The 12103-nt window shown below is 46.1% G+C and overlaps 1 protein-coding gene across 1 annotated transcript; it reads left to right on the top strand.

The window, feature by feature from the left end:
- Nucleotides 1–6075: 6075 nt before the first annotated feature.
- On the top strand, nt 6076–11828 carry LOC123790950 (boLa class II histocompatibility antigen, DQB*0101 beta chain). Its single transcript, XM_045795559.2, has 6 exons — nt 6076–6274; nt 7746–8015; nt 9490–9771; nt 10276–10386; nt 10872–10895; nt 11463–11828. The coding sequence occupies exons 1-6, from the start codon at nt 6178–6180 to the stop codon at nt 11474–11476; spliced, it is 798 nt and encodes a 265-aa protein (XP_045651515.2). The 5' UTR covers nt 6076–6177; the 3' UTR covers nt 11477–11828.
- The last annotated feature ends 275 nt before the right edge of the window (nt 11829–12103 follow it).

The raw sequence follows: 12103 nt of genomic DNA, 5'->3' as shown, positions 1-12103 counted from the left end.
AATATGTTTCCCAATCTCATTAATCTTAACAAAAATTATGTTCTGTTTCTATGCATTTGTTTCATTCTACAGTTATTCTTTTATTTGGTAGCAGTATGAACATGTTTTAATTGTTTGGCTTTAAAATAATTCATAAACATCTCTTAGAGCGACCCCCCCATTTTACTTATTAACATCTATTTGTATACAATTATTATTCTTAACAAAAATTAGAAACATTTTCTTAATAAAACTATCGTATGGATATTTAGATTAAAGCATCACCAAATCTAAGTATTTTGTTTGGGAAATTGACACGTTGTCCTGTTCAAGAACATGGTTATCTTTATTATTAAACTTCTTTTTATTCTTCGGTCAACTCTTTTCATTTTGGGGGATTGTACCCATGGCTGGTGAAGTTTATTGCTTTCAGTTCTGTATATTTATTGCTCTTATAAATAACTTTTTTCTCTAACAGACTTAGTGGCTTGGTCTGCCAGAGACAAGTGATGCTACCTCAAACTGCTGACTGGCTGGAGACTATTTAATGATTTAACTCAAACACAACCTCAGTGAATCTTTTTTTTTTTTTTTTTAAGGAACATTCTATATTTGGTTATGCCCCTGGTGTAGTAACCACTTCCTTCAGCCAAGGCAACCCTCTCCTCCTTCTTTAAACGTTGGGTTTACTGTTGGAGGGTTTTATATTTGAGAAGTCTGGCCCAGAAACAAGAACAGGATAGAAGTAACTTGTGGGTGACGGTTCCTGTTCAGTCTCAAGGATGTGCCTGACAGGTCGGGGGCTTATTTGCCAAAAGATCAGTTCGCTTAATGAATGCCCAAGCCTCAGTTTGCTGAATGACATACTGACTAGATGTAGCACGTTTAGTAATTAAACACAACTTTGCTTGAGAAATAGTTTTACTCAATTTACTCATTACTTGTCTAGTGAACATAACAAAATGTCAGCATTTCAGATAGTAACACTTCAGTTTCTATTTATCATGGTACCAAATCCTTTCAAGGGTTGTATTATATTCAATGAGTTTTAGCATTTTAAAGGCTTTTTGCTAATCTCTCTAAAGGATCAATTCACATTTACAAATTTCAACCCAAATACATTATTTAAATAAAATTTTTATTCCAATTTATATTAAAACCTTTTCAACTTTGAAATTGTGAGGTATAATTGACCAGATTTCGTTTTGTGTTTGTAAATGCATTTGCTATAAAGCTTCATGGAAATGGCGGGTTGTTTTGTCAGCAGAAAGATGGAGTGGAGCCCAGACAATAAGAGAAAGGGGATCATGGGAGAGCGAGAGGGCCCCAGAAACTCAGAGGCCTGTGATTGACAGTAGTCTAATACACTTCCAACACATCAATATGAATATCTACAGACTATTGAAATAGGGGAAAAAAGAAATGAGTTTGGGGCACATTAGTAATTTTGGCAAATTTAGCAAACTGGCCATTGGCAAACTTGTTCCTTGGTAAACTGGATTTTGGTGGATTGGGCTCATCAAATGAACGTGGATCCCTTCCAGATCATAAAAGGCCATGTACAGACCCTCTGAAGAGTCCCCTCTGTGCTGCTTCCAAGGCAGCTTTGTGAACGGACCAGCATGTCATGGCGCTCCTCTGCTTCAATTCCCTCTATGTTTCCTTGTCATACTGTGAGGAAAACCCAGACAACTTTGAATGGTGTTGCCATCAAATCTCACAAGGACTAGGATAACTGAATCCCGCTCTCTACTCACACCAAACCATATGCTGTGAATGTCCTACCCACCCCTGCACTCACCTAAGCCTTTTTGCCTGAAATGAACACAGCCCTTTATCTGCTGAGCCATCAACTCCTCTAAGAGACACACCTGAAAAGCTTGACTTTCAACTCTCTCATGACCTGTACACCAAAAACTCCTCATTCGCACCTTGAAAAATTATTATTCGTGAATAAATCTACCAATAATCATCATCTTCTAGTCCTATGTTGCCAACCCTTTCCAAGAGAAAAGAAAATAATTGAACTAATGGACACCATTACTGTTTAATAGTTTCAAGCGTATCCTGAACCTTCAACACTGTGGGGTCTTGCCGTTAGTCAGCACGATTTCACATTGCCCTTTAGTGGCTGTTACAAAGTTTTCTCTTTTATTTTTCCCACCATATATCTCCCCTCCAATGTGTGACCTCTTAGAAGGTAGGATCCATGCATGTTCACCTTTGAAACCCAGGACCTTAACTGTGTGGATGTGTAAAAAATATTACGTGACATTACCCACCATCTGACATCTGTTGGGTTTTGGGGAAGACAGAACTATGGGAAATGAGACTACATAGATGTATGTGCCAGAGCTCAGACACAGGGGGACTCGTGATCATGGGGGTGAGGAATATACGGCACTCGGGCATGTGGCACAGGATGGGGCTTTTAGACATTTGTCAGAAGTCACAGTGAGAAGTGGCCGGTCCCTCTTCCTCTCAGTGGAACCTAGTTGAGTGCCATAATTCCCCACATAGCCCACAAAGCTGTATGCACTTTCTTCTTCTTTCCTCAGTTTGTACTGAGACTCTGTGTTTTGCTCTCACGTTTCCACATTTGTGAGCACACTGAGAGGAGGACCAGATTCTGAGACCTGAAATCATAGCTGAAATGATAGTTCTGTCCAGTGCTATTCGTGGCACTTCAGAGAGGGGACCTGAAGTGGAGTCAAGGTTAAATATGTCTACTGTACTTTCTGCTCCCTTTCTCTCCGTACTGAAGAAGTAAGAGGCAGGGATTCAAAACTATCATGAGTCTGTCATCTGAGGAGAGATGAGAAATAAGAAGATTTTTCTGTCTTTGTTAATGATGTGAAAAAAATGAGCTCACTACTATTATATTAAAAACTAATGTGTGTGTAGCTCAGCATAGATTACAGAGGACTTCTACAAATTATATCTGTGTTCGTGACAGTGGTCCAGTGAGGTGTGTATTCTTCCTACAAATGAAGCAAACTAAGACTTTCAGACCTGAAATGGTTTATCCGTGGCCAATCTGCTTCAGATTTCTAAAATGTGACTTTTAAAAGATAACTGTGCTAAGAGCAAGGGCCTGCTTTATATGTGTCATTGAAAATTCATGTAACTGGGTTGATATAGGGGACATATGTAAGCAGCTTTATAAAGATTTAGAAAAATTTAGGGGCAATTGCTTGGTAAATTTTTATTAAAGGGAAATAATATTGTGGGGCAGTATTTCTATTATCTATTATATTACTACTGGCATTAAGGAAGTCACAGAATATTTCAGAATATAGAACATTTTTTTTAAGTTTTTATTTATTTATGTGACAGAGAGACAGCCAGCGAGAGGGGGAACACAAGCAGGGGGAGTGGGAGAGGAAGAAGCAGGCTCCCAGCGGAGGAGCCCGATGTGGGACTCGATCCCGGCACGCCGGGATCACGCCCTGAGCCGAAGGCAGACGCTTAATGACTGCGCTACCCAGGCGCCCCAGAATATAGAACATTTTTTAATTCCTGAATTAAATGCAGAATGAGGTCCTGGATGGCCCTTCTGGTCACAGGTGATTGTTAATATTATGTTCACAATTAAGTCCACTGACCAAGCACAGATTCCAAGGCATGCTGACCAGAGATGATGACTTCTCTCTGAATTTCTACAGAGTCCAAAACTTTTGTTTTTCATCCTGAGGTACAGAGGATGTCCCCTGGGGAGATTCTCCTTACTGTTGACCCATTTCATGACTATTTCTTGATGGCATTGACTACCCACATGGGGTACACACTACCTTCATCCTACGTGCCCCGCCTCCACAGAGGCCCAGCAGGGTGACTGAGGTAAGCCCTTGAATCAGGTATATGAGCTGCCTTCCTCTCAGGCCAGGCCAGCAGTGGCAGCCCTGAGTAATGCAACAGAGTATGAGTAGCACAGAGAGCTCTAGAAAATGTAGAGAATGCTGACTGGTTCAGGGGGAGGCAGCTGGCAGAAGCCTGAGCCAGAGCCTTGCAGTTGAGGTTTTAGCCAATCAGAAAAAGGGTTCTAAGCTGACACTTTTGTTGCTCCTTGAAAAGTCTGTGTGAAGAGGCCTGTGAGACTGGACGATGCCCTGGTCTGACACAGCCTCTACCACACAGACCCACAATAGAGTGGAGAGAATTTCCCCTGAGGACAAGAGGGAAGGGATGGGCCAGAGTTCTCCATTTATTCTGAGGGACACTGAGGTGGGGTGGAGGGGAATAATGTACCTTCCAGGTCCCCCCCCTTTTTTTTTTTAAAGATTTTATTTATTTATTCGACAGGATAGAGACAGCCAGCGAGAGAGGGAATACAAGCAGGGGGAGTGGGAGAGGAAGAAGCAGGCTCCTAGCGGAGGAGCCTGATGTGGGGCTCGATCCCATAACGCCGGGATCACGCCCTGAGCCGAAGGCAGATGCTTAACCGCTGTGCCACCCAGGCGCCCCTTCCAGGTCCCCTTTTGACTGTGGTTCCTTGACCCCCAACCCTATTCCAGCTCTGAGTTTGATGTTCCTCCTTTCTCCTTCCGTCCCACCATGGAAACCCTCCTTATTCTGGAGTTACCCTGATCCTAAGTACACCACTGCCAGTGGAAGCCCAGGGACTAAGTCTCAGGTGCTCTGAAACCAGGCACCTAGTATAGAATACTGGAATGACTCACTGCTTTCATGTGCCACTAATGGAAACTTCTTGTTGTCTCTGCTCTATTTCTTTTTACCCGGTACCCTCCTCATATTCTGCTTTCAGATCCCAGCCTCTCTTATAAAAGGAGAAGCTAAAATACAGGGAAGAGACAGAAGGAGGGAGAAAAGAGAGGCAGATACTTAATGTTTTGTTTATTAATATTGGCACACCCTGTTCTAATTGTACTATAACCATTTAGAACTGACCCTAGTCATGGGCCAGAGGAGCCTGATAAATAATAGATCTGGTCAAAAACCACATCACTACTGCTGCCATTCACAGTTTGATAACTTAGGGCTGGCCCAGTAAATGCCACGTCTGTACACAGTCTGTAACTCTAACGTCTGCTCCCTCAGTAACATATTCAGGCCCCAGGATATGCTTCTCCACATCTTTTGCTCTCCACCCTTGTAACTGAATGTGATCCTGTCTGATGCTGTGAATGTTTGCGGATTGTGCCTTTGCTGACATAGGATGAATGTGCTTAAAAGTGAGCTTAACTTTTCAAATACTTTCAGTCAAAGACCACAAATGTAAAAGATTCTTGCCTAATGAAGAACCACATGCCCACAGGGCTGGGTGTCACTTTTTTTTTTTTTTTAGCTTGTTTTCTTGCTCCACATATTAACTTGATATTCCCAACACATGGCAGCTGAGGAACATTTTACAATATTAAACAAGTCATATTAGTCTTAATTTGTATATATGGTGCTCTGGATATAAAATGCATGAAATGTGATCTGCATTTTACAAAGAGGAGCCGGAGGCAATTGAGGTTCAGTAATTTGCTGACCCTCATAAAGCCTGTTCCTGGCAGAACTTCAGCTCAATACCATTTCCTCCTAAGAACTGTGCTCTTCCCACCACAGTTTAAGGCACCTCAGAGTGTCTACGATAACAGAAGTGAACATCTCTGAGACTATAATTTTCTGTTCCCTGAAATATAATCCCACTTTTTTCCTACTAAAAATCCCAGGTATACGAATTAAAAATCCAAAATGTCAATGATGTCTACTCTTGAGTCTCTTTTCATTCAGTTCCTTAAACCCCTAAGGCATTCAATCTTTAGAATTTCTATAAGTAGGAGAAAATCTTCACCTCAAATGTTCACTAGTGTAATTTGATGAAGACATACTGCCAAGCTGAGAATCTTCATAAAAAATTGGGGTAAGAACCTTCATAAAAAATGTCTGCCCAGAGACAGATGAGGTGTTTCAGCTCCAGTGCTGATTGGCTCATTTCCTAGGGATTCTGAACCTAGGACTGAGAACCTTCATAAAAACTGAGAACCTTCATTAAAAAATGTCTGCCCCGAGACAGATGAGGTATGTCAGCTCCAAGGCTGATTGGTTTCCTTCCGAAGGACTCTCCAATCCTACTGTGGATGGAAGAGTCACAGGTTTTTATTCTCTGAAGTGAGTACTTGAGAGCCACCAGGTAGGAGCTGTGTTGACTACCATTCCTTTTTTCCTTTGTTCCCAGTGACGTCTGGGAAGATGGCTCCGTGGATCCCCAGAGGCCTCTGGACAGCAGCTGTGATGATGATCCTGGTGCTGCTGAGCATCCCAGCGGCTGAGGGCAGAGACTCTCCACGTAAGTGCAGGGCACCTGCTCCCCAAGCCGGAGCTCTGGGGAACAGGCTCTGAAGAACCTTTGGGCTGGAGTGTGGAAGGTTCTGTGATCTCAGACTACAGTCTTTTATCACAGGTTTCCTCTCTTTGGGGTAGACAGCTCTGTTACGTTCTCATTTCCACTTCTAAGGATGAGGACATTCCCCATCCCATGGGCTCAATCCATCCTGGGGATGTTATAATGGGGAGCAGGAAACGAAGTGTCCATCTGCTACCACTGACGGGACAAAGTGACATTTGGGTTATTTTTGAAAATAAGAATATTTTGAAAATAAGAAAATAAGAATCACAGCAGGGTTTTTCATTTCAGCGTCCCCTAAGACCTTGTCTAGTTTACACCTATGGGATTCTGTGTTGGAGAAATGTAGGGGAGCACTGGTCTCTGTAGTCTTGGTATTTGACAAAAAGGATTGTACATTCCTGATTCTGAGTGGAGTGCGCGTGGACAGAAACTCTTGGTATTTGAGTGAAGCTGACTGAATGCCCAGAGACTTTGAGACTTAAGTTCAAGTTTCACTAGTTTATGGTCAGATAGTAACTTGTGTGGGATTCAGAGACTTGAGTTGATGGTGGACTGAATTTAGGAGGAAGGAGAATGTAGAGAAGAGAAATAGCACATACCGAGAAACCATTTCAGCCACAGGATTCGTATAATATAAATTCACTCTGGATCTTCTTAACACCCCAATGTGTAGGAATTGTGACTTCCGTTTTACAAATTACAGGTATGGTATCCATACTTTGTTTAGTAACCTGCCTGAAGCTGGTAAGTGGCAGGGTTTAATATTTTATCTCATTCGCAATACTTTCTTTCCATGAATAAAATGTTTCTAGGACTTGGAAGGTGTGTGTTCCTTTTAGTTCTGCAGGAGTGAGCAAACCTCACACTGCAGTTGGGTGGGTGTGACAGAAACTCAGTGTAAACCCAGGCATTAGAAGGAAGGCCCTTGCAGGGGACTAAGAGAATATGCTTTTCAGGAGGAGGTCAAGCTCAATTCTGCACCTCTCTCCTCATTCCTTTGAACTCTTGTGCTTAGTGGACACTTGTCTGAGGTTCTCCGGAGTTCTAAGGGAAATGGGATTTCATGTGAGAACGTCCTGATCCAAGCACAGGGACGGATGTAAAATCAACCCGACTGCCCTGTTTTACTCAGTTATCAGACTGGGGCAGGGCTCACAGGTCCCGGGCCTTGTCCCTAGAGACAGGCTTTCTTCCCTCCCATTCCTGTGTAAAGGCAGTTCTGGAAGCCCTTGGAGGAGGGCAGGCCGGCCTGGGAAAGAGGATTCTCAGGGCCTGAGTGACAGGCATCCAAGGTGGGAGGCCTTCGAGTTCATCAGGCCGCCTGCTAGTGCCGCACAAGGCCTGCCAGGCCGGTGGCTGTGGGTTGGCCTGAGGCGCGGAGATCTGACTGACCCGCGGTGATTTTCCGCAGAGGATTTCGTGCTCCAGTTTAAGGGCGAGTGCTACTTCACCAACGGCACGGAGCGGGTGCGGCTCCTGGTCAGAGACATCTATAACCGGGAGGAGAACGTGCGCTTCGACAGCGACGTGGGGGAGTTCCGGGCGGTGACGGAGCTGGGGCGGCCGGACGCTGAGTACTGGAACCAGCAGAAGGACATCATGGAGCAGACGCGGGCCGCGGTGGACACGGTGTGCAGACACAACTACCAGATTGAGGACAGGTTCATCCTGCAGCGGCGAGGTGAGCCAGGCCTTTCGCGCCCCGCGGCGCCCCCTTCCGCCTGCGGAGTCTCCGCGCGGGGAGGGGCGGGACCCAGCCGGCTGGCGGCGGCCTCTCGCGCGGGGACCGGGAGGCGGGGCGCGTCGGGCGACGGAGGGGCGGGGACGCGGGGCCGAGCTGGGGGACCGACCCCGCAGCCCTCCGCCATTCCCTGCAGAGGGGGGTGGGTCCACCAGTGAGGCTGCGCTTCCTCTGCTGTTTCTGCCACTTCTGAGCCTCCCCGGCCCCGTACTTAACAGTGGTCTCTCCCTCCCTACCTTTCCCTAAGCCGAGCCCAGTGAGCCCCCTGTCCCCTCCCGGGTCCTAAGCTGAGAAGTCCTGGCCCCTGCGAAGCTTAGCGGTCTGGGCCTGGTGGGGGGGGGGGGAGGGCACCTCGCACACGTGGTAAATACCTTAGGGTCGTGACATGCCAAATTTTTCTTAAACGGCTGTCACTGGCCCTGGACTTCTTTGAGGCGAGGAACTGCCTTATTCTTGTCTGCCTAGCATCTGACAGGGCGACTGGCGTGTAGTGTGAGTGCGATCCTCTGTGGAATTAATGAATAAATGTATTCGGCTGCCCGTCCACTTAGGCTCAAGAGAAAATAGAAGGCTAAATAAACCTTAAAGTCTGACTGTAGTAGTCTTTATTATTTTGCTTAATGCTTTAATGTAAACCTTGTGACTTGGGTCTGAAGTTACAGTTTGTGAATGCAAAGTCTAAGAAAGAAGTGTTTATTAAAATTTAAACAATATTTGAATGGTGTTTAAGGCAGAATTTTAAGTTCTTAGAAAGTCTCATTAAATGTCAAAATAGAAAGAGCTGAAGTTTTGGAGTCAATAAATTGATGCTATTAAATTATTGAATAAAAATTGTTTCAGGTTTCCTTTGGCCTGAACCCTGCCTATCCTCCGTCCCTCAGCATCCCCTCCTCCAGGCATCACCATACACTTCAGGGGTAGACATTCTGCAAGTTACTTGCACCTATTTCTAGACAATAAGCACCTATTTCTAGACAAATACCTTACCACACACCATCTGTATTATGCCATTTAATTTCACAACTAACTACCTTGGGTGTTAGGGATTAGCAACCATGTTACATGTCAATAGGTGTGGAAGGAAAGAAGTCCTGATTTATTATTTTTATTTTAAAAAATGTTATGAAAAGTGTCCTGTGTAATACAGCAATCTATAATTTAAAAATGCTTCATTTTGTCAGTTGGTATCAACAGAATAACATTCATAGAATGATTACTGTTATTTCATCAGAATGAAAAGTAAGCGGACTCATGTGTTTCTTTAAACTAATAAAGTGGCCAAGCTCAGATCCTAATCCAAGACTTGGAATCCAGGGATCTTTCCACCCTGGTACCAAGAGAGGACTCTTGTACGGGGAGACCTGCCGTGTAGTCTCACATCTCAGTGTCTTTTCTTGTCTGTTACTCCCCTCAGTGGAACCTACAGTGACCATCTCCCCATCCAGGACGGAGGTTCTGAACCACCACAATCTGCTGGTCTGCTCAGTGACAGATTTCTACCCAGGCCAGATCAAAGTTCGGTGGTTTCGAAATGACCAGGAAGAGACAGCTGGTGTCGTGTCCACTCCACTTATTAGGAATGGGGACTGGACCTTCCAGATCCTGGTGATGCTGGAAATGACTCCCCAGCGAGGAGATGTCTACACCTGCCATGTGGAGCATCCCAGCCTCCAGAGCCCCATCACGGTGGAGTGGCGTAAGGGCCAGTCTGTTTCCTTTCACAGTGGGCCCCACAAGACAGAGCTTCGTCCCACCCGTCCCATTCTATTCCTCATCCTTGATGGTGCGGCTGAGTTGGCTATCCCAGGAGATGAGAGCCTTTTGTCCCATGGCAGGGGCAACAGAAGACTCTTGATCTCACTGTCTTTCTAGATACTAGGGAGATTGTTCTCCACACCTGGCCCCACAACCCAGCCCTGCAGCTCTGAAGCATTTACTCCTCTGGCTGGTGACTGGGGTCTTGGAGTCTGAGGTTATGGGTGTGTCTGGAGGAGTGGGTTTCAGGTTCCCCCTCTCTCTCACATACACACTGTGTGCAAGGATCTCTTGGTGGGTCCTTCCCTCCCCTAGAGGTGCTCAGAAGGGAGCACTAGTTTCCCCTGGCACCTCCACCTCCTGTGCCTCAGACTGGACTTCAGGCTCCCCAAAGGGACCCTGGGGGTTGTGGGGACAACGCTGACACTCAGGCTCTGCTCCCCAGGGGCACAGTCTGAATCTGCCCGGAGCAAGATGCTGAGTGGCATCGGAGGCTTTGTGCTGGGGCTGATCTTCCTTGGGCTGGGCCTTATCATCCGTCACAGGAGCCAGAAAGGTAAGGCACTCTGGGGAAATGGGGAAGAAGGGCTCTGCCTGAGGCCCTCTGCTCGGGGGGTGGGGGGCTGACCTCTTTAGATAGCTCTTTCCTTCTGACCCTGAAAGTTAGGAGGCTGGACTGGTGGTGGGAGGACACGGAACAACCTAGGGGAATGCTTTGGAATCTGATGTTACTGGTTGAAAAGGAGCCTTATCACAGAGGTAACAGGTGGAGTATGTTTAGGGCTTTCTTACAGTTCATCACTGTCTCACTGGCTCCTTTCTGAAAGATTTCAGAGGGTCAGAGCATCTGCTTCCCTTCCTTCTAGGGACCGCGTCATTCATTTTGGGGGATTTTAGCTTAGGGCAGTTAAGCTCTTGTGGTTGATGAGTAGGGAGAAAGTAAAATTCCAATGAAGTTGTTTATCTCACCTCCCTTTGGTGTGAGTGTGAGACTGGCTATTTGTGTAATGAGACCTTTTTCTCTTTTACTTCTTTTTGTAGGACCTCGTGGGTCTCCCCCAACAGGTACTTTTTCTGCTCTGATTCAGTGGGGGTTTGGGCACAGGTGAGAGAGGGAAGATCATGAGGTGAGTGCACTGGGCACAATGGTCTCAGTTCATGGCCTTGTCCCTGCTACAGAGGACAAGAGCTAGGGGAGACGTCTGACCAGTTTCTGTAGCGGATCCAGAGTTGTTCCTCAGAACGAAGCCATAACTTTGGTGGTATCTCTGTGAAGCCATGTCTTAGGTGTTAGACACCAGGATGATGCCCACGTTGTGTTACGTATTGGTAGCTACTGCCTGTGTGAATTTAGAAATGAAAGGCTACTAGTGGTGGGAAAAAGGTGAGTTATCATTACACTTATTAAAACCTTAATATCCCCCTAAAGGGTCACAGCTGCTCCATTGCCTCGCACACATCTGAGTGCAGCTGGAGTTCTCTTGAGTTGATTTCACCTTTACAGAGATATTGGGGGAGGTGATGACAATATGCCCTGGACCTCAGCTTTCTCTGATGCCGCAGTGGCCCTGAGAGGAGGGGAGAGAGCACGTCCTTCAGGGTCCCCTGTTCTGATCACTCTCTTTTCGACAGGGCTCCTGCGCTGACGCCTGAGGATACCTGGGATTCCGTCTCCTGTAATGCCTGCCTCTCCTTGTCCAGAATTCCCAGCTGCCTGACCGCCTGTCCCCCACATAGATCAGAGTCCTACAGTGCCTCTGCTGCAGTCGCCCAGTCACCTCCTATGACTCCTGCCCCAAGGATGTGGCTGTGATGCTGCTTCTGCACTGGCCTCGGAGCCTCTGCCTGTGCGCTCCCTGCCAGCAGCATGTACTCCAGCCCCAAGGGCTTTTCTGTCTCCATTCTTCCTGCTCCGATTGTGCAAGAGGAGCTCATTGAAGCCTTTTAGTTGAATGTAAAGAATTTACCATAATTAAACATGATTATGAGTTCTCTGTACTCTGAGTCTTCTTAACTGGGTGGAGGCAGGAAACCAGAGCAGAATGAAAGGACATACTGCTCCTCGAAGGGAGACTAGAGGCATCTGGGGTACTATGTGAGGAGCAGGCAGAGAAGATAGAGAAACAATTCAACAGTCACATCCTTCATGGGTGTTTAGTATTGTTCAGTGCGATGGCCTAAGGGTGTGCCGGCCTCTCTTTAGGGTTGGTGAGTATTGTGTGTGTAAGCTGATAGTGGAATTATCCAGGTACAGATATAGTGGTCCCTGGTGT

This window comes from Ursus americanus, chromosome 32 (genome assembly GCF_024610735.1).
Source record: "Ursus americanus isolate L20-20 chromosome 32, mUrsAme1.1.p, whole genome shotgun sequence".
In the NCBI taxonomy this organism is placed as follows: Eukaryota; Metazoa; Chordata; class Mammalia; order Carnivora; family Ursidae; genus Ursus; species Ursus americanus.
The sequence above is the reverse complement of the archived record's forward strand: the minus strand, read 5'-3'. Positions and strand labels throughout refer to the sequence as shown.

What these genes read in the sequence shown, in the direction of transcription:
- LOC123790950 (XM_045795559.2), top strand. Translation starts at nt 6,178, where the DNA reads ATGGCTCCGTGGATCCCCAGAGGCCTCTGGACAGCAGCTGTGATGATG. An exon ending in TGAGGGCAGAGACTCTCCAC is followed by an intron (nt 6,275 to 7,745) that starts GTAAGTGCAGGG and finishes GATTTTCCGCAG; the next exon opens with AGGATTTCGTGCTCCAGTTT. An exon ending in CCCCATCACGGTGGAGTGGC is followed by an intron (nt 9,772 to 10,275) that starts GTAAGGGCCAGT and finishes TCTGCTCCCCAG; the next exon opens with GGGCACAGTCTGAATCTGCC.